This window comes from Ursus arctos, chromosome X, assembly GCF_023065955.2.
Source record: "Ursus arctos isolate Adak ecotype North America chromosome X, UrsArc2.0, whole genome shotgun sequence".
In the NCBI taxonomy this organism is placed as follows: Eukaryota; Metazoa; Chordata; class Mammalia; order Carnivora; family Ursidae; genus Ursus; species Ursus arctos.
In genome coordinates this window covers 27,279,735-27,305,361 of record NC_079873.1, presented here as the reverse complement: position 1 = coordinate 27,305,361, position 25,627 = coordinate 27,279,735, and the positions used below count along the sequence as shown (strand labels likewise).

At 37.4% G+C, this 25,627-nt stretch overlaps 1 protein-coding gene across 15 annotated transcripts in view; it reads left to right on the top strand.

The window, feature by feature from the left end:
- DMD (dystrophin) overlaps positions 1 to 25,627 on the top strand; it is a 2,358,181-nt gene that overhangs the window by 755,763 nt on the left and 1,576,791 nt on the right. For all 15 annotated transcript variants that reach the window (XM_057310259.1, XM_057309646.1, XM_048213297.2 and 12 more), the window contains exons 6-7: positions 7,237 to 7,409; positions 13,600 to 13,718. In XM_057310259.1, coding sequence (XP_057166242.1) covers positions 7,237 to 7,409; positions 13,600 to 13,718 — 292 coding nt within the window. The remainder of the gene's footprint in view (positions 1 to 7,236; positions 7,410 to 13,599; positions 13,719 to 25,627) is intronic.

Genomic DNA, 25,627 nt, shown 5'->3' with positions numbered 1-25,627 from the left:
ATACAAAGCCCATCTCCATAAAACTGCCTTTTAAATTGGCACAACTGATGTCATTTGAAATGTGAAGGATCAGTAGATTATAAAACAGGTTCTAGAACATTTGCAGGAATATTTTTCTAAATTTTATTTCCATGTGTGGAGATGAGCCAAAAAAGACAAATCTCATCAATAGGTTAATAAAAATATTTTTCACAAATATGTGTCTTCTATAACTCGCCTATACGCAAATCTACATAGTTTTGTAAAAACTGTTAATCACTACCAAATGAATGAATCTTTTGTATTCTCCATATAAATTAATGCCAATAAAAGATTGGTAGGATATGATTATCTGTATATATGTTATGTTACACACAAACTAACTTCATAATCTGATTTGGGAATTGCATTTTTTTCTGAACATTCAGGATAGGGTTTTCTGAATGTCTATACTTACTGGACCTCTGCAAAACAGATCAAAGGTCATTTGATTTAGTGAAAAGAGCATACATTTTTCCAGTCAGACCAACATGAACTTAAATTTCAACTCGCCCATTTACCATTTTGTAGTGACATTGGGTATAATGCCATCCGTTTCTGGGCCATAATTCCCTCATTGTCAAAAGAGAAAAAATAATAATTAACACATATATTTCTTGTCAGGCTTAAACGAGAGATTATCTGTAAGGCACTCAGTGTACCATACCATTGTCACTACAGGTGTATCATATGAATAATTTTGATTGCTTGGAGTTTTCTACTCATATTTTAAAAATATGGAGGAAAATTGGGATGTCTGCTTTTTTACTAGCAGTGATTAGTTTTTCATAAAACAATTTTTTTTGATATGTAATTTATATATTATAAATTTACCCATTCTAAGTATAAAATTCAAGGTGTACCAACTGGTTTAGTTCTCTTGCCCAGGGCTTCTCCAATTATTTTGAGTAAGGCACATTTTTTCCCCCAATCCATCAAAGATTTTTGGATTTTTACAGGGTTGTACAACCATGAAAACAATCTAATTTTAGCACACTTCCACCAACCTAAAAACAATCTTATGCCTGTTTATGGTCACTCCCCACTCCAACCCCAGCCCTGGGCAATCATTTATCTATTTTCTGTTCCTATGTCTACCTTTTTGGACATTTCATATCCATGAAATGATATAAAATAAGTGTTCTTTATCTAGTTTCTTTTAATGAACATAATCTTTGAGGTTCATCCTTATTGTAGCAAGTATCACTACTTCATTTAGTAGTGTTGACTTAACTTGAATTGTACTTTGCTCCTGCTCAGAGTCAGTGTGTAGACCAGAGGTATACCTAGTCAACTCAGCAGTTGAATTGGCCCCCATACTGACCCAATTGACCCCCATATCCTTTTATTCTAAACACTCTGAATAGGCTCAATCCTATTTCACAGCAATATGGGAAGAGATAGAGGACAGCATAGTGGATGACGACAGAAAATAGACCACGAGAACCTTGAATGAACCCGGGAGTCCCAATTCTGGGCCTTTTCCATATAGTGATGCTGTCAAATAGAACCAGCAAGGCAGCATAGGGCCTCCCATAAAACTGGTTTACTTCTGTTGCTCAGTACTTCTCAAACTGTCTTGACGAAAGGACAGTTTTTCCCTCTTTTCCATTGTATTACATTACAATTACAGTAACACTGAAGCATTACAAAAATGAACTAAAAAGACACAGAAAACCTAAGCCATTTTATCATTAAACTCAGCAGATGTATGTAGGACCTTGTAAAATTGTTACAATAGTTTCTAATGGACTAGCCATTGTATTTATCTTATGGCCTGGTAACAAATGTTTCATGGAGGGACCCCATCTTGCAGAAGACATTAAAGTTGCATAGATGTTGTTCATGACAAAGCCAGCAGAAGTTAGGCATGCCTAGAGTCCCAAAAGGCTATTTTAATTGTATTTTTCATTCAAACTGTCTCTCATATGATCTCACACTTTTTTTTTTATTTTCTCAAAACCCTTTCCATTTCCACTCACTGCAATATAGAGTTTCAAAACTACCCTGATGTTTTTTTCATTCGTCTGTGAGCTTGCTCATTTTTTATAATTAGCATGTGGAGGGGCTCTCACATTCCGGAACACCAGAAGGAATGCTTTTGCAGTGTTTCCTTGTCTGAGACCTTTCTTATAGTCTGTTCTTTCACATGTATGTCCTTGAATCACCATATCCTTGTGATTGCAAGGATGTAGACTCTTCTCAGCCTCTGCCTCCTTATCTCTCTTCTATCACCCTGCTAGGTTCTCTTAAAACTACTAAACACACTTACAAAAGTTCCTCCTGCTCAATACTCCTCATCATAACCCAATGAATCCCAAGAGGTATTTTCACTGAGAGTACATATTTGCCTTCCTCTTAAGTGGTCAAAGAAGCCCTTGAATTTCAGCAGAGATTAAAGGACACTCTGGCCAACCTAATGTACTTTCCGGATCTATCAGATTGAGAATGGCATTAAAAGATGGAAAGATGTGAATCTTTTGTTCCAGTGCCACATACTATGTTATTAATAGTGCCACGGAGGACTTCTCTTTGAACTTGTAAAAGCTCAGGAATGCGTACCCTATCTTTCCTGTCACTGTTTTCCCAGTTTCCATGTAAATAAAATTGTTAGCCTGAAAAATAATGCCTCTATTGAGGAATAAGCAGCTTGGAACAAAATTGTGAAGTAGACAACGTGTGTTTGGCATCTTTTTCTTCCTTCTTTTTTAAGTGCAAACCTTCCTTTTTAGGGTGGTCAGCTTGGTTCTGACAACCAGCTGGAGATACAAACATATCCTGCTAACAGCGGTGTGCTATCTGAGGTCAGGTCCCCACCTTTGCTGGCCAGGTCAAAGGAAACACTCAAATCCAGGGCTATTTTACACGGCAATGTTTGTTTATTTATTATTTGCCCATCATACAGGAGAAAGATGGTTTTGGCGCTGCTGAAAGCCCTTGCTGTAAACTCCTGGCTACCTAATGCCTTGTATGCAAGATAGTTCTTGTCTCTAGTTTTCTTCACACCCACCTTCCTTCCCTTGTAGAAAACTATCCCTACCCCTCTCTATTCCTACCCCTCCACCACGGCTCCTTGTCAGCACAGGATGGATTGTGGGAAGTAGACGCTGAATTTAGTGGCAGGACATTCATTAAGGCACACCTTTGGGATGAGCACTTGAGGAAGGGAGACGGTAAGTGGAGTGAAAAGCACTGGAGCTGTGATGTACCCTCCCCCCTCCCAGCAAGGGCTGTTTGCAACCCCACAGGGGAAACTGGGAGCTAGAATAGCCCTTCTGTGTTGTTCTCAGTGGGGCTGACATGGCTGAGTCTTTATACCATTTCCCTTCATCAGTCTCTAGGTGTGGGCTGCCCTAGGAAGGGCTTGACCTTAGGTGACATGACTACAACTCAGGCAGTCCCTGAGAGGATTTAAAACTGCGGGCTGTGACAGCTGCCGCAACAAGCCCTTCCTTGGAGGGCAATCTTGGTGCCCCATCTCCATGTCCATCATACCTTCTTTGCCCAGTTAACTCCCAGTCATTTTTTGAAATCACTGCTCAAAGACATTTCAACTTTTTCCTTTTAAAAACAGATGTATAGCTGTATGCACACACACACACACACACACACACACACACACACACACAATTGTTTAAACTGATTATCTCCCTTATGCACTGTAAGCCCAAAGAGTGGGAAATTTTTCTGCTTTAAGACTCACCTTAGGACCAGCTCAGTGTCTGACCGAAGGTTGGTCCTTAATAAAGATTTCTCAGTAATTGTCTTTTAGGTAGGAAAAAGAACTGATTATCTTACATTGCCCTTTATTATTATTATTATTTTTCTTAGCAACATTTATACCCAAATAGAAGAAGCAATACCAGTGAGGCTGAGGCTGATAAGCTGAATTAATGACATAATGATGCTAAAGGAGTTTTGGGTTGAATACTGTGTTGCCCTTTAACATTATGTGCATAGAGGGCAGTCTGGCCAAGCATTTTACAAATGAACCCCATTCATCATGGGAGGGTTGCCCGATCAGTGCAAATCACCAGCACTGAGCCAGTAGGTGCTGAGTCCAGCCCCGGTTCAGCACAGGACACAAAAGTCCATGTCTTGCAATCATTGTGCATGGAGACTGTGCACCTTATAACTTTAGAATATGATGAGAAAAATGATATATCTTACATAACTATTCAAACTATTTATTCACTGAGTGACTAAATAAGCAGGTCGGGAAGGAATTAAAAAACTGGATAATCTGCCTCTAAATAATAGATTTAGTTATCAAGGGATGGTGATAAATATATGCAGATTTTACATCTTCAAATCATTACATTTACAAGGCATCATCTCAAATCCTTTTCAAGTATTTTAAAGTTAGATTGAACAGCCTATCCTAAAATTTGCATTGACTCTTTCCTAAAAGAATGACTAACATTGGAGATATTAAAATATGTATTTTCCCCTGAGGCCTTTGTTAACTTCTACATGGATGAAGAAGCAAAATAAAATGTCATATTTAGAATACACGATAAATATTCATCATCTGATCAAATGTTGGTAGTATATGGACCTTACACTGCAGAAAGAATGCCCTTGGTGGTAAAAACTCGTCACATTGACTTATATACTTCCTTCAGGAAGTCAGGGGCCTGACATATTTAAAAAGTAGCCTAGTAATTACGCTTTTACTAGAATATGTAAACAGTTTGTTCTATAATGTGGTGTCACTGCATTCTTGAAACCTAGAGAAATGTTTAGAACGGATTTCTGCATCAGATTAGTTAGAAGAATGAAATACAGCATTTGCACAAAGTCTAGAAAAGAATCAAACGTTCAGAAACTAACAAAAATAAAAGCAAGGGTCTGGCCTTTTTCTCCTTCCCCGTGGTCTGAGTTTCCACTTCTCTTCTGACTTCCGGGAAGAGAGGGAGAGAGGCGGAGCTTTATGGCCCGCAGACCCAGACCCAGACCCTAACCCAACCGGAAACCAGACCCGAGCCTCGTGGCCGGCCCGGCTCCGCCCCCCGCCTGCGCGCCGTCCTCCGCTCGCTCAAAGACCGCCTCCTGCTGGGGCTCGGCCATTCCTGGTCTTCTGTGTGGCGTCTTCAGCAGTTCCCCTCTGGCCCGTGGCCCCGCGGCAGGCACTCTGCAGGCCCTCTCTCACTCCTGTTGGCTGATGCCCTGCTGGTCCACGATGGACTTCCTACGCAGTGTCACGGCGGTCCTCGTCTACCTGGCCATCTCCCTTGCAGCTGTCCCCAAATCCTCGGACGGGGCTTTCAGGGCAGCCGGGCTCCCGGCTTCTTTGCCGCCATCCTGCTTGCAAGGGGCTTCTACGTGATCTTTAACGACGGGGCTAGAGTCCTCAGACGAGGAGACGCTGCAGGCGACGGCCAGAAAGGCTGAAGAAGGAAAGTGCGGACTCCGGACTCTGACTGAAGTCCTGCCAGTGCCCAGGCAAGCTGAGCCACACAGGCCAGCAGTCCTGCCCCCTGTGGCTGGAGTGTGGCCAGGGGACAGTGTGTGCTGGGACGGGGGCTGGGACGTCTCGAAGAGCAGCGGTGGAAGTTGCGGACAGAGTGGCCCGGCTGCACAGCCCCACGGTGACTACACAAAACGACACCAGTTGGCCTCGCACCGCCTAAGCACTCTGCGTGTGAGGGCATCTTGAATGTTCCTACCCTTCTCCCTACATGTGCTGCACAGCTGTAAGCCCTTAACCTCTCTGCCGAAAACAAGCACGAGGGGCAAAGCAGGTAGAGCCTGTTACCCTGTCACAGGAAGCATTTTGTGCTGCAGGAGGAAGGTAGGTGGGGGTGCGAGGACCAGTAAGACAACCCTCCAGGCCCCAGCGGTTTTGTCTGCATTTGGTGCCCCTGCTCGTACCAGGCACTTTGTCGAGAATGATCCTTCCAAGATTCTTTTGTTCAGAGAGTACCAGGTCCCTCTTCGTTCTTGAGGCAGGGAGAAAACTGACCTTTGCCCTGTCATCTAGGAGAGAGTGGGTCTCCATGACCATAACCGACACCTCACATTTTTGAAGACCAGGTCTTCTTCAGGTGAGGTGACTCTTCTCAGTCTGAGACTGTTTCAAAGAAAAGCTCATAGATTAGTCTGTTAGGTCCAAAATATCAAGAACACCATGAAGTAACAGTGACAGCCTCCCGGGTCGCTGGGCAGGCCCAGCCAAACACCCTTTTCCTCCTGGGGGCCACCAGTATTGTGCTTCTAGACACCAGAGCAGGTCTCTCACCACCTCTGGAGAGGTAAGATGTGCCTTCTGTGTTCATCTAAGGACCTATGCTGTGTATGTACTTTAAATGGGATTTTGTAACCTATTTTTTTTTTTTCATACAAAAAGCAGCTTCTTAAATGGCATTTCCTGTGTTCGAAGAGGCTTCATAAACGAGCCAGAGTTCTGGACCCATGTTTTGGGCATTTGATGCCTTTGTTCTTCTCTTGCATGTGAAGCTTTTTCCTGAAAAAAGCTGTAACAAATTAAACCAGACCAACCACAAAACAACAACATGCGAACATAAAAACTCAAGGCAATACATTCACAGCTTTTAGGGATAAATACTTTTTCTTTTGTTGATTCTTTATTTTAAATAGGCAAACTCATTCTTCTGTTTTTTTTCATTTCGGTCAGTAAACATAATTTGCATTATTTTAAGTTATAGTATAAACCTAGGGATTTTACTATAGTTGTCCTTTGATTATTAAAACAACCTTGTATGTATAAGAAACAGAGGCCTAAGAAAGATTAAATGGCCCAATTAACACGATTTTTGTTAATAGCAAAGGCAAAATTTGAACCTAGGTTTAAATAAAGTAAGCTCATTCTCTTATCCACTATGCCATTCTTTCTGTCCTAAAAACACTAAAATTGAGTCCTTGGTTAATAACAAGTCTGATATTGTTGTGCACTCTTCTGTAGTATATTGAAAGTTAGAAGATGAGCAATTTTAAAAGCACAAAATTAATAGTTTAATGTGGCAGAATCCAGGAGTGATATTAAACGTGTACAATAAATGGTGTATTGTGACACCGACCAATCAGAATAGATTCCTAACTAATTGGAATGGACTCCGTCCTGGTAGAATCTATTATTTCTCATTACTAATTGACTCTAAAATTTCTATTACTGAAGATTAGGACATTTAAATTTAAGTTTGTGTGGTTCTTGTTCAGGGGATGCATTTTCTTATGAAAATTTCTTTCCACATGTAGGTCAAAAATGTGATGAAAAATATCATGGCTGGATTGCAACAAACCAACAGTGAAAAGATTCTCCTGAGCTGGGTCCGACAATCAACTCGTAATTATCCACAGGTTAATGTCATTAACTTCACCACCAGCTGGTCTGATGGTCTGGCTTTGAACGCTCTCATCCACAGTCATAGGTAAGGAGACTACTGAGATATTGACTAATTTTTATAAGTATTGATTTAGAGACTGATTATCTTTTTCTCGAGTGTGGTTCCAGCTCATTTCCTACTATGTAACACGTTATGTATTTAACCATATTGATCTGACTATCTATTGGAATGCACCGAATAAGAATATCCTCTTTTTTATGTGATGTATCATTTCATCATTGAAATATTAAAATCCTGGAGCATGAATGTGGTTATGGTGGGAGGGGGAGGGGACCCGCATGTTTGAAATTGGGACTCTGACAGAAAATCAAGGTTATATTCTAACTTGGCTAAGAATGGAGTTGGTCTTTCTAAACAAATAATGTGTTAGTAGGGGCCTAAACAATAGAGCTAAAACGGTTCCAAATCTCATGTGAGTGGCTGTAGCAAAAGAAACCTTTCTCTTGTCACATACACACTTAGATAGCAAATACATAAGGCCCTGTGTAATTTTTTTATATTTCGGGATTAAAAAAGGCTCTGAGCATCTTAGCAACCAAGGCAAAGAGCAGACCACAATTAATTCTATGACTCAGTGCTTAGAATATCAAAAGAAACAATTGCGCTGAACAGTAGAGCAATTGCTGTAAAGCGCTGAAAGAGAGTTTTGTGGATCTTCATAAAAAGAACTCATTGTGATACAGTGAACCAAATGTTCTTAACTGTATTCCATACACTATCATATTTTCTAAGATAACAAAATAGTTGTTTGCTTTTTCTTGTATAAAGAAGCTTAGTAAATGAATTATTAACAGTTCAAGAAAAAGCAAAACAACATGGGAAATACATACATATAATGCATTCGTTTTTATTATATGTAATATATAAATGTATATTCTATGTATAATACATTCACTCTAAGGAATATCTGCTTTGGTTTTCCTGTTACCCATCTCTTTTATCCAGCCCAATCCCCAGGGTCAAATACATTGCCTTATTAACTGTGTTTGAAATGCCACTGGACTGCTTCTGCCCTGATTTTCAATGCAGCTTATCTTTTCTCACTTTGATCTTTCTTTTTTTAACAAGTCTCCCATTTCCCTATGCCGGTCTTGTTTCTAGAAAAGTCCAGAATATAAATTTTCTTCATGCTAAAGCTCAATCCAAGAACAAATGCTCTCTCAATAAGCAGCTTTGTCAGGTGTCTTGCTCCAGCTGGATTTAATTAACCCCATCCAGACTGAGTTTTAGGTGAATGACTCAGCAACCTGATTTTCAAAAGGAGGCAAGCTCACACTCATGTGGCATGTTAAGCAGTGTGAACACGTTGTTTTTCTTAAGTATGACACGAAGAAAAATACTGCACAGCTTCAAAACAGCCAGATGAGAAGGAATAGAGGCATTCATTCTGCATTATAAGTCAGTGCTGATTTATGCAGCCACATGCTTCACAGTAAGGGCCTGAACATATTGATCTTGCTGTTCATGTACACGTTTGCAGATGAACAGAAATATTGAGGATCAGGTTATGCGGTCCTTGTTGGCTCTTTAGCATTTTCTTTTCAAGTGGTAGGCTTCATTCTTGCCAGCATGTTCACACACTACATTTGTTAATATTATATTTCATGATTTCTGAATATATTTGTAGTACAGTAAACATTTCCAGATTGCCCTGCTGCGTCTGTCCCTGACCCACTCTCTCTCTCAGAATATCGTTTATATCTTCTCTCCTGTCATATTGAATGAATCATCAGTAACTACCTTTTCATACATAACATAGTTACTTTTCAAGAGGTTTCTCACAGTTGATAATGCTCTTTCATGAATCATCTCCCTCTTCTTTTTGTCTTTGACAGATGTTCATATTGTTTATCTAAAGGAAAAAAATGCTTTGAACTTTTTGTTCCAAGGTGATTGTCACTGGTACACTTAGGAATGTCATAAGGTGTTCTGATTTCAATAATTGAGTGACTAAGCTATATAGAACAGAGGCATGCACTTAATATAAAGCATAGGGATTGACAAAGAGCCTTGCCAAAGATTAGGATATTGCTGGCTTTATATCTATTTAAGGCTAAATTTTATCTTAATATGTAGGAAATTAGAAGTATTATATTGGAACACAAAGTCGACTACAGTGCAGTTAAAAGGAAGCCAAATTCTACTTTTGTAGGAAAACTTTATGATAAGTGGCTGGAAATAGCTCAAAGTATGTGATAAGTGGCAATAAGTATAACGTTAAAATTAAATTATCTTCCTAATTCTTCATTTTAATTTATTACCATAGAGATAACATAGCATGTGGTTAAAAGAAAGTGAGACATGGCGGGTGCAAAGGAAAAAACAAAACAGAATGTGTCTTCATGACCCCAACCCCACCCCATCACTGTCTACTTCCTACAAGTGGTTACTGTCAGCAATTTCTTTTATTCTTTCTCATGGTTTTCATCATTATGCATTTTAATTTCCTGAATAATTGGTGTCTGACAGTAGATCGATTTACTCCTTGATATGAAGCCCACAAATATTATCTCTTATCCCCATCTATTTCCTAATTTGATTACTATAATCATTTCATTCTTTTTAATAGTTTTTTAAAGAATTTATTTATTTGAGAGAGAACACAACAGAGGGAGAAGCAGACTCCCTGCTGAGCAGAGAGCCCGATGCGGGGCTTGATTCCCAGGACCCTGAGATGACCTGAGTCGAAGGCAGATGCTTAACTGACTGAGCTACCCAGGCACCCCTGATCATTTCATTCTTAAAATTGTTGTCTGCTTTACTTTAAGTGGTCTTGGTATACCTTGTTTCATCAGGTGTAGACAAGATCTGTTGACTACCTGATATAAAAGATGACAAAATTATCACACTTGTACTTCCTTCTCTCCTCTTCACCTTCCATTTTGTTATTATAGTATTCTTAGAAAAATTTTCTTTTGAGTATAGTTGACATGCGATGTTATATTAGTTTCAGGTGTACAACATAGTGGTTAAACAGCTTTATACATTATGCTGTGCCCACAAGTGTAGCTACCATCTGTTTCCATGCAGTGCTATTACAGTGTCATTGACTACATTCCCTTTGCTGTGCCTTTTATTCCCATGACTTATTCCTGCCATGACTGGCAGCCTGTGTCTCTCACTCCCCTTCGTGCAACCCACCCACCACCCTCCTGTCTTATAGTATTATTCTTGCATCAACAGTGTCTGTAACATTTATATATGTAGATTATAGGTGTTTTTGGCATGAGTCTATAAATTGAAATGCATTGTTATTTCATAAATATAATTAACCTTAGAACAAAGTAATAGAAGTTAATGTTTATTAAGTTAATGTTATTTTGTAGGCACTTTTCTAATTAAAATATCCCACTTGTTTCTCATGACATAGATACTATAATTAGTCCCATTGCACATATTGGGAAACTGAGGCACAGGGCGGGTGCATTATTTACCTAAGACCATTTGGCTAATATGTGGTAGAGCCAGGATTTGAATTTATAGAGGACTCTGCTAGGCTATGTTGTCTTATTCAATTTGTCTGTTTCCTCAAAAGACTGGTGAACATTGCGTGTTCCTATTTATGGGTTCAGGTTTGGGTCAGCATGGGAAGGTATGTAGCTTTCTTCTGTTGGTTAGTCTTACAATTCTTTATGCATTGGAAATCATAGTTATTTAAAATGTTAATGATGAATTTTAATGATTTAAAACATTAATTTTAATGCTAGAGGAGATCTCAAAGGCCATTCAGTGCATTTCCTTCTTTTTTTAAATGAAAACACTGAAGCTCCAGTAGATAACGTGACTTAGATAGCTCCTCACCCAGGTGATTAGTTCGTGGCCAAGAGGAGAAGGGGATGAAGGGAAAAGGGTTAAAATGAGGAAGCAACTGTATTCTTCTTCATCCTTCTCATTTAACCTTGTTGATTGTATTGCAGATGAGAAAGCTACTCTCCCGCACTCTCCCACCTATGTTCTTTCTGGCTTCCATTGCTGGGAGATACAGAAAAGAAGGTGGGACAGAGGTTGTATAGTGAAGTTAAAACTTCCCCAAATAGTCTAGAATTAATTTGTATTTATTGTCTTTCCACTACTAGTCAGCTCCCAAATTATCCATAGGTTCTAAATATTGTTAGCTCTTTTGGGTAACTTGGAATATAGAGGGCACAATAGACTTCCTAAGAAGTAGACAAAATTCTGGTAAATTAATCAGGGTAGCATCAAATAAAAAGGAAGTGAGATTCAAATGAGCAAGTTGTACCTTTATTTTTAGTTATGGTTTTTGAAAACAACAGTTAAGCCAATCCTTATAATTTCCTTGCTTGCCAAGCATGAGTTCTTAAGCAGGAGTCCATTGACAGACCCAATTGCCCTAAAATTCTATGTAAGTTATGTGTAAAGATATGGACAGTTTTCATGTATGGATAAAAGTTTTCTAGTGCTCATCAGATTCTCAGAGGTATCTGTGATCCAGAAAAGGCAAAGAACCATTGGTTTCCAGTGTTGTTGGGGTAAATTGGCCTTTTACAAACTCATCCAGTTCCCCTTCCTAGGAATGCTATCTCCTGCCCCTTCTTGATATTGAAAATCTCTCAACAGAGCCAGGCCTGTGAGGTCTGACTGACTGAGCACATTCTGCTTTTTTTTTTCCATAAGAACTTTGATTTTCTTAGTATCCACACAACTCAGAATTATCTTCTCAAAAACTTCTTAAATTTAAACCCAAACCACCATTTAAGACTCTCTTAAGCCTCAAAAAAGTATTTCTTGACCTCTTCAGATTTTAGAAAACCTTATATCTTATTATCTGTGTTTTTCACATTTAAAATTTATTTTAACTTATTATGTGTACATTTTTTCCTTATTAGGTTTTAAGTCCTTATAGGATAAGAACTCCCTCTTATGCTCCTTCATGTTTTCTCTATTATCAAGTAAAATGATGTTCATAGAGTATGTTCTCATCCATTCTCTGGTTGTGTGTCAACAAAATTTACGGAGTCAAATATTTAGTCAACAAATATTTACGGCCCTTCTATGTCAGGCCGGGTTTCTAGAACAAAAATGGTGAAAAAAAGTGTATATTCTGTATTCTAGTGGGGGAAACAGGTAAACAGACAAGATTAATTAAATATATAAAATATTAAGTAGTAAGTGGTGATGAGAAGGAAAGGGATAGGAAATGAGTATGTTTAAGGTTGATTTGGGAGTGTGCAATTTTAGATGGGGAGAGGGCAAGAAAAGACTCACCAATAATGCGGCCTTTGAGGAAAGACACGAAGTGGAAGAGTGAGCCATGTCCATGTCTGGGGGAAGAGAATTCCAGACAGAGAGAGCAGCACATGCAAATACAGAAGCTACCTAGCTTGTTTGAGGAATATGAGGGGAGAGGCAAGGAATCAAATCAGAGGGTTAACAGGGAGCTAGACCATGTAGGGCCTTGTAGGTCACAGTTAAATCAATGAATTTTACTCCCTGATAGCAGGGATTTGAGAAGTTTGTGATGAAACATTTTAACAGATCACTCTGGCAGTTTTGCTGAGAATAGATTAACAAGGGCAAGGCTGGGAGTAGAGGAGCAGTTAGAAGGTTAATGCAATAAATAATCCACACAAGATAAAATGGTGGTTTGGATGGAGGTGATGGCTGCAAGGGTAGTGAGAAGTGGTGAAATTCTGGATATGTTTCCAGCTAAGTGTTGTATGAGAGTGAGAGTCATCAAATTAGACTCCACGATTTCTGTCTGAGCCACTGCAAGTTTGAACTTGTCCTTGATTATTGAGGAAAGGAGAGCTATAAGAGAGTAGGTGGGTTGGGGGAGTGTGATGGGGATGAATACTGGAAGCTCGCTTTTGGACACCTGAGTCTTGTGATGACTCTAAGTGGAGATACTGAATAAGCAGATAAATCTAAAGTCTGGAGTTCAGGGAAGAGGTCTGGGCTAGGCTTATGAAATTGGAAGTCACCAGCAAATGGTTGGCGTTCAAATTTGTGAGACTGGATGACATCAATATATTTTTGTTACTTGGCAAGGGAGAATGAATTCTCCTTTATTTTCTTCAGGATTTTCAAGTAAAATTGTGACTTGTTAAATGAAAAACGTTATTGAGGGGTCATGAAGAGTAACGCTCAACTCTTGAGGATGATGGGTATGGGTTGTCAATTAAAAATTAGAAATGAAGTGAATCTCGTGAAATATTGTAAGTTGATTTATATTTGGTCTTTGTGTGTATTTCAGGCCAGACCTGTTTGATTGGAATAGTGTGCTTTGCCAGCAGTCAGCCACACAGCGACTGGAACACGCATTCAACATTGCCAAATGTCAATTAGGCATAGAGAAACTGCTTGATCCTGAAGGTTGGTACATTTCTGGACTACCACGGTTTTTAGTATAGTTTAATATTTATCGTCTCAGATTTAACATTTCCACAAACTAAGCACAAAAGAGAAACTATGCATTATATGTTTTTCTGTATTCTGGGTGTATTTAAAATGTTCTTTCTTCTTGCAACATATTATGAGTTGTCCTATATGATTTTAGCTCTCCAAATACCATGATCTAAAACTAAAGTGTAAAACTTGAGAGAAAATTCCAGGCCTTTAGAATGTATATGCCTCATGGATGAAGCATACTACATTCGAAGTACATTGACTCCAAATAGTTTTTAAAAAGTTCATGTTTTGCTTATTCTACCAAGAGATTTGGTAGACTAATCAGCTATAATTAATTAGCTACTCTTGCCAATTTCATTCATATACTCTATAAAAGGCAACATGGTTTACTGTTTAAATCAGGAAATCTATTCCTGGCACTGCTTCTGTTATAATCTGTCACTCTGGGGGAAGTCCTCCATTGGACGATTATTCGTTTTCTGCTTCCATTGACAGGCAGCACTGTATTTATATTTTTATTATATTACGCTTAAGTAAATTTCATAATTATCTCTGGTGCTACATAGTCATACTTTCCAGACACATGGATTAGAGGGATAATGATTCTTGACCTCTGCTTTTCTTCTAACCTATGAGGCACTTTTTTTGCTTGCCAACTTGTTTGCAATTGCAGACTCTTCTCACTTTGTTGAGGCTTTGCTGTACTCTAAAACCACAATTTGGAGAAGCAGTGTCCGTGGAGCTGATATTTGGGTAGGATTATATAATTAGATGGTCTTTGGAATATTGAATCAGTTCCAGCTAAGGAGATCAAGTGGTGGTAATGGGTCTCATCAGGAAAAGCTCAGAAATAACTCAGAGGATATTATTTCAGTGGTGAATTTATCATCCACTAGAATCTAATCCTCTGTGTTGCAGACCTGATTACCTCATCTTATTGACAGGAGATCCATATGTTGGTGGTGGTGGTGGTGGGGGGCATAATTTTAAACTCAAAAGAGGATATATCAATCAAAATGAAAATTCAGTCATTTTAAATGAGATATTTATTACAAGAATCAGAATACTCACATATAATTGACCGAAATATTGCTCTTGGTAGGCACATGTACTCGGGAAGGAAAATTTTAATAGCACAAATGTGTTTGTGAGGTTGAAATCATATTAAGTTTATTAGAAATGTTTCTTCTGCTTTAAATAATGCATAATTTAGCACTGACTCCTGTAAACTCTTTGTGTTGCTTCAATAGATGATTAGCATCCCTCCTGCCCTGGTTTAGCTCTAAGGAAGAAATTGTATCAATCATATGTCCTTGTTTTGCAGGATGGGGGAGGATTACCTCACTATTGACTCCCATACTGATTTACATGTTTTTTCATACTCCAGTGAGGTAGAGAAAGGCACATGTAATGAAAATATGAACTCTAACCCTTAAGGATAAGGGCTACAGTGTATAGATTTGAAGGATAAGCCTGTTAATAGTGTTTTGTTTTTCATTAAACCCATATATGGTTACCAGTTCCCAATATCTGGGATATATGCTCTAGTTATTCTTATGTATGCTCTAGCCTTCATAAAATAGTAAGAGTAGGTTTAAAATAGATTTTTTTCTTTTTAAGTGGTGAAATGGCTAAAATGGCTTTTGTTCTTAAGTTTTCCTTTTTGTCAGTGAAATAGGGACACCAAATAGGCGTCCACATCATAATCAGAGGGCAGTTACATGAGTTATGTATTTTATAGCGTAAAATAGCCTGCTGTATCCAATTTCATACATCTTCCTAACAGGAAAGTATATGTTGCAATGTACACCGTGTAGACCACTATAATATCTCAAACAACAATTCAAAATCAACCAAATGTAATATGAAATACAAGCTGATTAATAGCAAACCGCTGGGTATGGTTTCATTTTGCCAATGAAGTCTTCGATCTGAAAACCCATTCTGTTCATGGGCTCCCTTCCAATTCAGAGCGTTCTGTCTCCTAAAATGGTTTATTACAGTTTATTTATGGCTGTCAGTAGGATGAGAATTCAACATAAATCGTAACGTTATATTTTTAGGTATATGTCAGTTCCTGCCAGTGTGTTAAGGAAATACCCAAATATGCATCTAGAAATTGTTCAGAATTTTTCTAGAGATGATATCAATGATAATTGAAAGGAAAAATATTAACTAATTCATAAGGATTTTTATTCACTGATTCATTAGTCACAGAAGAATAGCATTTTTAAGAGTTTAAGGTTTAGAACACTCTCTTCAATGTATCTGACATGGGAGATTCATGGCCTTCTTTCATGCCCTGTATGGTAATTACCTTTGAGATGTTCATAGTTTTATTTAACCAGATATTGGTTCTTTAGCTTATGCATGATGATGTCAGCTATTCTCTAAAGGGATTTTCATTTCGTATCTAATATGCTTTTTAGGAAGTTAATAAAACATTTTGCTTTATGTTTGGTGAAATTTTTGTTTTGGGGGGATTGAAGTTATGTTTGGCTTAAATACCTGCCAAAAAATGTTTTTAGAATTTTAAATGTATGCGTTGCTGATTAGGTTGACTTATAAATTAAAAAGTCATTGAAATATAATTTGGAGGTTTTCATGTCTTGCATATATTGACTTTGGTATGCTTTGTTTGGCTTTAATTGGTGTTTTGAGGCCTGAGGTTTGGTTTTAAGAGGAATTGCCTTTTAAAATGAGTAGCATTAAGCATTAGCATAAGCAATTTCAGGAGCTGTTTCTGCTGTGTTTAAATGTTAACGTATGCAAAAATAAGTACTACTAGGGTAAAATTATTTAATAATTTATGTGTCTTTAGGCTCACGGATATAAAAGGTTTACCTCCTTTAAAATATATCCTATTGTGAATCAGGCGATTCATTTTCTGTCACGATTTCCCTATAAGACATGCTTACTACTTGCATTGTGGGTTTTATATACCCACAATTATTGTTTGCTTCCCTGAGTTTCGAGAAATTTGTTTGTTTGCCAATCCACACAGCGCTTTCTGCATTAAGAGAATGCTTTGTCAGCTTTTTCATGTGAATAACAAAGTGAAGATATTCTTTTGAAAGGAATAAAAAAATCGGGGATAAAATCGTGCTGGTTCTAGATATCTTTTTGCATGTTACTGTTGTAAATCATTTCCATTTGGGATATGCCGTATGATGTGGAAATGCCCTCACTTATTTACCAGGATAACTTTAGAAAGGGGAAAAGAAAATGCCGAATGATGAGAGTCAAATTTGAGGAGCACTATGGCTTGCAAGAAATGTTCGTAACCTCAGAATGACATTTACAAGCCAGTTACTTTGGTTTTAATTCTCTTCATTTTAACTTCACAAGGATGGTGACATAGATTGTATTTTCTGCTTGGCTAATCCCTGCATCTCTCTTCAGTTGTTTTTAGAGTCTACTTTCCGAAGAATAAGCTCTGCCTTGTGGAAAGTTATACTCTTGAAATGAACGGTTTCAGACTTAACTTTGTATCCATACAGTTTATTAGCATTTAAAAAAATTCAAGGGAAAATAGGTGGCATTTACCATAAAAGAGAAGAATGCTTTTAAGGCCTCTTATTTGGGTATCAGTTCTTTGAGCAAGCAGTGTTTTTTTCTTTCATTCTTTGTTCCAACCATCACATTTTGATTCCCTAGCAAGAAATATTAGTAAGTAGTTTACACTAAGTTAAGACTGAAAGAGGAAGACCATACCACCTCGGAAGGGTGTTAAATAAGCAGAACTTTTTATGGACACACATACTTATTTCATATCATTTGGACTTATTTTTTTCCAGAACCCACTGTAGAATACCTTTTGATCCCAGAAAATGTAGTGAGATTAGAATATATTGGTGTTTCCCTATGTATATGATTTCACCTAGAAATTTTTATTGTAAGTATCTAAATTTTTACTGTAAGTATCTCAGATTCTTTAGAACCAAACTCCCTGCAGTGTAAAATGTTCTTTTCCCCATATATTAAAAAAAAGTATTTTAGTAGTACATGGGAATAAAAATGGCCTTTGCCTTTTTGATAACAAAGTAACCTGTACAAAATATATGTTACTCTGTACCTTTTTAAAATTGATTTATATTATTATCTCTGGCAGAATGTCTTTCGAGTTATTACAAGTTGTTACTATCTAAAACTAAATCCTGAGTGTCTTGGAAGAACATTTTTTAGTCTAGTTATTCTGTTACGGAAAATGGAAAGTATCATCTTCTGCTTATGCAGATATGATAATAGCAAAATAATGTTCCTATTAGGTCAGCAGGAGACCACTTTTTCCAGGATTTCTTTTTTAAAGAAACATTAAAATTTGATCATTAAAACCAAATTATATCACTTAATAGTGTTAAATGTAATAATAATGAAAAGATTTCTTTAATTTTGAACTTCAATAGATTGCAGTTGAAATGAGCAAATTAGAAATGGCGTTGTAAAGCAAAGGAGTGGGGTACATTAGTAAATTTAGTGTTGCCATCTTATTTACTTAATGTATATTGAGCCCAACCTTTTAGCAAAGGAATTTGGGAAACACTTAAATAACTTAAATGTATACTTTCATTAGCATTGCTTAGAACAAAGACTAGCATCGGTATCTAATGAGGCTTTAGGAAAACTGAAGCCCAATGCAGAAGTCCAGAGAAATGTGATAAACATACTCCTAGCCTGCATATCATTAGAGTAAGGCTACTTATTAGGATATCCTTGACTATTTTTAGGTTTTACCCTGGACCTTACTTTTTTATGGTACAACTTGTCTTTTCCATGGGCAGACACATTACATAATTAGCCTTGACTATCCAGTGCCACTTTAATATACTTTAATGCATTTCAGTCGAAGATGGCTTTCCCACAGTATCTGGAGGCATCCTTAGTTTTATCACTGCTACTGTAGGAAAAAAATCTTTAAGGGACGATGAGGCAGTACTTTGTGTATGAAAGTAATACATAGCCATATAAGTAAATGAAAACTTTGTACACGGGTAAAAGGTCATCAGTAATAGTATACCAATATTATATTAACACAAAAATGAGGATATAGATATTATATTAGCATCGTGATATAGTTGATTATATTAAGATATTACTGTTGGAATCTATTTCCTGATGGGAAACTTTTAAATTGTCACAACAGAAATCCCAAACAAGGGGCGCCTGGGTGGCTCAGTCATTAAGCGTGTGCCTTCGGCTCAAGGCGTGATCCCGGCATTCTGGGATCGAGCCCCACATCAGGCTCCTCTGCTATGAGCCTGCTTCTTCCTCTCCCACTCCCCCTGCTTGTGTTCCCTCTCTCGCTGGCTGTCTCTATCTCTGTCGAATAAAAAAAAAAAAAAAAAAGAAACCCCAAACAAGTAAATATGTTAACGTTTCCAGTAGCCTAAAAAGTTAACAGTGGCATGGTGGGGGGTGGGGCAGAGAGAGCGAAAGAGAGAGAGAGAATGTGAATTTAGTGTCTCTCTTTGATACCGTCTCTTTACATTATTCTCAGTTCAGATAGCATAGAACACCGAATATTTTCAGGACAATTTGAACAAGTCAGTAATAAATTGATGTGCTTTTTGTTCTGTTGATTCATTTCAGTCATTTGGATGACTGAAATAATTGGATATCACTGTCCCAAATTCACCCGCTTAGACAACGTGGAGACCTCCAAAACATTAAAAACAATATGTGTGCGTGTACATGGCCTGAATCTACCCTTGTACTGATCTTTCATGTCCTTTTATCACAGTTTTGACTTCATGGAAAAGAGCCGATTTATATTTTTTATCTCTCGTAGGAGTTGATTTGTTAAAATGAATATTATTCATTGTTATAGTTAAGTAATGTAGTTTCTCATTTTATGTTGGAACTTAAATAATGAAGTATAATCTAACGTGATTTTAGATTTGCATTGTGTATGAATTTCTATACCAAATTTGTTCAGAAGCACTTGAGTATAATCCTTGCCTAAATAACTGGGAATTTCTTTTCAGTTATTTTACCTGGATGTTTTCTATCTAAGTGGGGGAAACATAACATCTTAGGCCTATACAGTCACAACAAATTATGTTGAATGACTGATAGGACATCTATAAATTGTTTAAACAGCTGGGAAATGCATCCACCATATCCCAATGCTGAATGACATACAATAGGTTTTTGTGAATGGTGTCCCTATGTATATCATCACTAGGAGTCCATTAGACTGTTAAGGAAAATGTATTAGAAAAATAATTTGTTACTCCTTTGTTACTGATTTTAATCAAAGTCGGGTCTGAAGTATTAAATGAGATATTAGTAAGTGTTCTATAGTTGATATCTGCATTTCTTATGTGTCACAGAAGAGTATAGCCTTAATCAAAAGCATTTTAAATAGTTAATGACAGAAAATGAGGATAAAATGGCATAGTTTCAATTTTTTTGAGGTTTTTATTAAATCAGTGATAATGTTTGAAAGTAAAGCATATGTTGCTTATAGCTGGAACATTTTGATTCATTTCACTATCTTCAAAGTAGAAGTAACTGTGTTTGATAAAAAAAAAAAATAGAAGATATCACAGAACTTGGAAATGAATATCTGAAAGCCTTATAGCTCAGTATGAGGAAGAGAGATTATCACGTTGATACATATATTTCCCAATTAAGTAATTTCCCTATACAGAAATTCATGGGCCATTTAATAGCTGGAATATGAAATATAATATGAAAATGTATTAGTTTAGAAAGATATTTGGATAAAATAATAATGAATTGGGGTCTTGGTTGATTCCATTTAATTCTTATAACAGGATGGTTATCCTTGTAAAAGAGACCAGAAGCTTTATAGTAGTCTTGTGATTATACTTAAAAATAATTAAACTAATAATTAAAATAATAATATACTCTTTGATTTATTGTCTTATGGCAAATTTATGAGGTTAGTGGGTCATATGCTATCCACTTGAGAGATGAGCAAATTGTTACAGTTATTAAGTGCTTGGGAATATTATGTATTATTAAAATATACATGGTGGTTGAAACCCAGGGTTTTCACTTTTTAGATATAATCAGTTGTTCTGTAGTATCACTCTTGTGAGTTACTTTTTCAGTATTGCTGAATTATCTTGCCTCAGACTGAAGCACAGTCACCCCTTAAAAAGGGTTTTCTAATTTATCACCAGTGATATAAACTCAAATATGTAAAGTTTCTTTTGGTAAAATATAACTAAAATTTAAGTAGGGTAATCATATTCTAGGGGCCTCACATACTTTATCCTATTTTTTTTAATACAATAATTCCAGGGCTTTTAATCCTTATGGGAAAACTGAGTCTTAAGAAGCTTTCCTAAACCCAAGATCACATAGCCAACAGAGATGAGCTGGAATCAAATTCAGGTTTCTCTCTTCTCCGAGTCCATGTTATTTCCAACGGGGGTGCCCAACAAAATCTTGTGGAGTGGTTTATGAAAACACTGAGGTTGGAGCAGAGATTCTGATTTCATTGGTCTCTGGTGGGCCCATGAAACCAGCCATTTTTAAGAACTCATCATGTGAGACCATTGTATAGCCACGGTAATAATAGCTGCAATAGAACCGTTGTTTCCATGCGATGCGCCTTTTAAGAGGATAAAATCTAGATCTCTTGTCCCAGAGTTTGTTCAGACCTCTAGCGTTTTCTTCCTGAAAAGGTGACTAAGGCTGCTGTTCAAATCTTGAGTTACTGGAGGATTGCTTATTGCTAATAGCCCTGTCCTTAATGAGAAGTGGTTCATCCACCAGATAAAATAGAAACAGCTTGCTGTCACATGAGACTGGCTACCAAAACCTTCTTGTTAGGATTAAGGGACTTGCCTTCTCTCCTGTCCGCACAGCTCTCTGTTTCTCCACCCATCCCTTCTTCTGTTTATTACTTCAGAGCCGCGTTTGTGATGGAATGGTGCTCTATCTCAAGCACTGATGCCACCAAAGGGTCATCTAGGACAACCTCTGTGTGGGGGTGATCCTTGGCTCTTCATCCTTTTATTTATTTTTCCTTTTTTTCTCTTCCTTTTTCCCTTTGGTCCAAAATCACTGTGCCCTGTCATCGGGGCTTTGATGAATTCCTTTTTCAACCAGTACCTATTCCTTTCACTGGCACAGCTGATAAAGCTGATAGAGCCTCTTATTCCAGGGGACTTTTCAATATTAACTAAAAGATAATGAAAGAAAAAAAATTTAAATGGCAGTAAAATAATTTTTTCCAGAGTATAAGTTTGTGATCCTATGAATCTATTTAAAAGAAGCAAATGGCTTTAGTTAACTTCATTATCTCTGATATTCATGGCACAAATAGGTTGGCTTTAATCACAAACCATTTATCTAGGATTAGTTTTGCTAAACAGCCTGTATTTCAGCCAGATAGATGACTTTTAGTGACAGGATATAATGGTCATTGTAGCTTGCAGTGTCACTTTAGTTGTGAGGGCATCAAATTGGCAATTATACTCACAGATGCAATAAAATTTAATCTAATACTACATTTACTTAGCTGTATAGAAGGATATAAGGCAGGAAATATCCTGGCATGAAATCCTATGTCATTGGATGGCCCAGAAGCAACCGAAATATGCACATGTGCCCTTCGTGCAAATGGGGTGCATATGGTGAGGGCAAGATCCTAGGTCACTGTGGGCTGCTTGACATAAAGAAGCTATAGCCTTGATTTCGCACCAATATGTAATAGCATTCTAGTCACAGAGGATGAAGGCCTGCTTGTCACTTTATAGCTCCCCCTCTCTCCCATTAGTCTAAAAGTACTTGTACAGAGCAAACAAAAGCGACGCAACACTCCACAATTATCCTCACCCTATAATTCTAAGAAAATAAGATTCTCTGGTCATTTACCTAGGCAAGTTTACATTATTAGCCCAGCCCTGATTCTAACCTTTTATTCATAGAGCCAAATAGCCTTGGGTTGAAATCCGGTTTTGCTTTTATTTATTTTTTTTCTTAGATATTTTATTTATTGGGGGGGGGGCAAGCATGAGCAGGGGGAGGGGCAGAGGGGGAGAATCCCAATCAGACTCCCTGCCAAGGAGGGAGCCTGATGTGGGGTTCGATCCCAGGACCCCAGGATCATGACTGAGCAGAAGGCAGATGCCCAACCGACTGAGCCACCTAGGCGCCCCCTGTTTTGCCTTTAATTAGTTAAATGGCGCTGGGAAACGTTCTGAAACTCAGTTTTGTTCATGTCCAAAGTAGCGTCAGTAATATCTAGCTCATACAGTTACTGTGAGGATTAAGTTAAATAATACCTATCAAGTATTTAGCCTCTAATATGCCTTCAGAAACAGTAGCTAAAACATATGTCAAGTGTCTGGAATATTGCAGAAATTCAGTGTTATTTCCCTTTCTATTCTATAAATTAATTAGGGAGAGCGGATCTTCCTAATTATCTTGCCTGCCCATAGGATAAATGCTGACTCTCTGTAAATTAAATGATTTCCCATTTAAAACCTTACTGTTCTCCCTGTGACCTTCCCACTTTTTTCAGTTTCCTGATCTGAGGGATATTGCTGGTTCACAGCTGGATATCTGGGTGGTAGTCCTTGACATTCTTAAGCTCCAGAGTATAATACTCCACAGTAGACTTGAACTATGTGTTGAATTACACACACACACACACACACACAGTCACAGTTTACTGAAGATTTCTAACAAGTCTCCTGAAGGCTGGTTCATAATTATAATACCTTATTCTTATAACTGTCACAGTATTTGTAAGACACTAATGAGCACACTTGTGAAAATATAAGGAGTTTTTCTTCTGCATCCATAACTTTATTTAACATTGTGTGGGTGGTTGAACTGGTTCCCAAAAATCTCAGAAAAATTCTTATCTTCTGAAACCAGGAGTAGCATTTGTACAGAAATGTCGATGTGATCTGGTGTAGTATTTACTGAAAATTTATAAGCACTGGGCACAGTAATTAACACTTTATAGGTATAAATTCATTTTATTCCCACAACAACCCTAGGGGGTAGACACTATTACTATGGCTGTTTATAACTGAAGAGTTTAAGTAACTTGCCCACATCCCTTAGCTAGTGAGTTGGAGTTTAGATTTCCTGCTTTTGGTACTACAGAAAATAATTGTACTGCAGAATATTTCTGTCCTCTTCCCTTAAGGTTTTCCTTTGCACTGATTGGAAAGTTACTCTCTTTATTACAAGGCTAATTGAGTCTGTTTTAAAGTGGATGGACATCAATCCATTGATTCTAAATGTGCTGGAAATAAATGCAAAAGTCACACAAACTGGAGCCGGACTAAGAGAGACCCTGCATTCTTTTCGCCATGATGTCTCCCTCAGAGAATAAATAATCAAAGTGGAAAGATGTTTACAAATCTTCCAAGTTTGGGATCCTATCCAAGTCACACTAAAGTTATCAAAAGGAAATACTAACCAGCTATGAATATATTCCCTTCTACTGTCTCTCTTGGTTAATTCCAGAAATAGAGATGGCAAAGACTTCATGTAAGGTATGCCAAAACATCTTACTCTCTCATGTATTTACTCAATCAGCTTATGATGTGAACATCTCTTAACTAGATTGGAATCTCTAAAATATGGATTGGCAAAAAGAGAGACAGACACACACACACACAAGGTTATTATCTTAATAAGGACTAAGTAAAAATGTGTATTTTACCTAGGCCCGAATGTACAAGTTTCTCTGTATGGCACATTTCTTTGCATGGATTTTTTTTTTGGGGGTCTGTAGAGAATTACTTGGGCAAGTGAACACTTTGGAAAAGTGTTTTAAAAACCGTTTCATTGGGTGGCTCAGTTGGTTAAGCATATGAGTCTTGATTTTGGTCAGGTCATGATCTCAGGATCGTGAGATCAAGCCCCATGTAGCACTCTGTGCTCAGTATGAGTTGGCTTGGAAGTCTCTTTCTTCCTCTCCCTCTGCCTCCTCCCCCCACACCCCCGGCTTGTGCATGCTCTCTCTCTCTCTCTGTTTCAAAAATGAATAAATAAATAAAATCTTAAAACCCTGTTCCTTTAATATCTTATCAGTAGAGACGCTGTAGGTGAAAGCATTCAAAGTGGAATGAATATACACCTCCGGGAAAGCAGTAGATCTTTTGAGATCTCTTAAGAACCATTTTGGTTTATTTAAAATCAATATTCTTCTGGGGTGCCTGGCTGACTCGGTCGATAGAGCATGCGACTTTTGATCTCGGGTCATGAGTTTGGGCCCCACGTTGGGTGTAGAGATTAGTTTGAAAAATGATTACAAAATTAATACTATTCATTGAGCAGGAAAACATGATGAAGGCCTTGGTAAATGCACCTCATGTCACCTAAAACATAATAGTTGACTATGATGTCATGGTAGTTGTTAATCAACGGGAGTCTGAGAGATAGCAGGAGGTAGAGAAAGACTACTCTAGAACAACAGGGATCTTTGAGCACTTGGGTATTTGGAGAAACTTGGTACAGGAACCAGGTTAAAAAAGGTTAAAAGTAAGGATAAATCCTACCCATTTCCAAATTTAATGAATAAATATAAAGATAAGATTTAAGCTCCCACATAAAAATTAAATAACTGCATGTAATTTCCTCTGTACTATTTATTGTAGTTCTACTTTTTCTTCCATCAAAGCATATAAGCACTGCATGTGAAAAATGAGAAGAAAAAAATCACAAAATATTAAGGAACTAGGAGATAAGAAATTAATCTTTGAATTTTCATAACTTAAGTAAATTTGCTTGTTTAAAACATTAGTTGTAGCAAGATTTCAGTAATATTTGATACAAATTTTCTATTAAATGATAGTATCTGTGTATTCATAGTAAGTGGAAACATATTTTAAGCAAAAAAATACTGCAAAATGAAAAAAGATAACTCCCCTCTT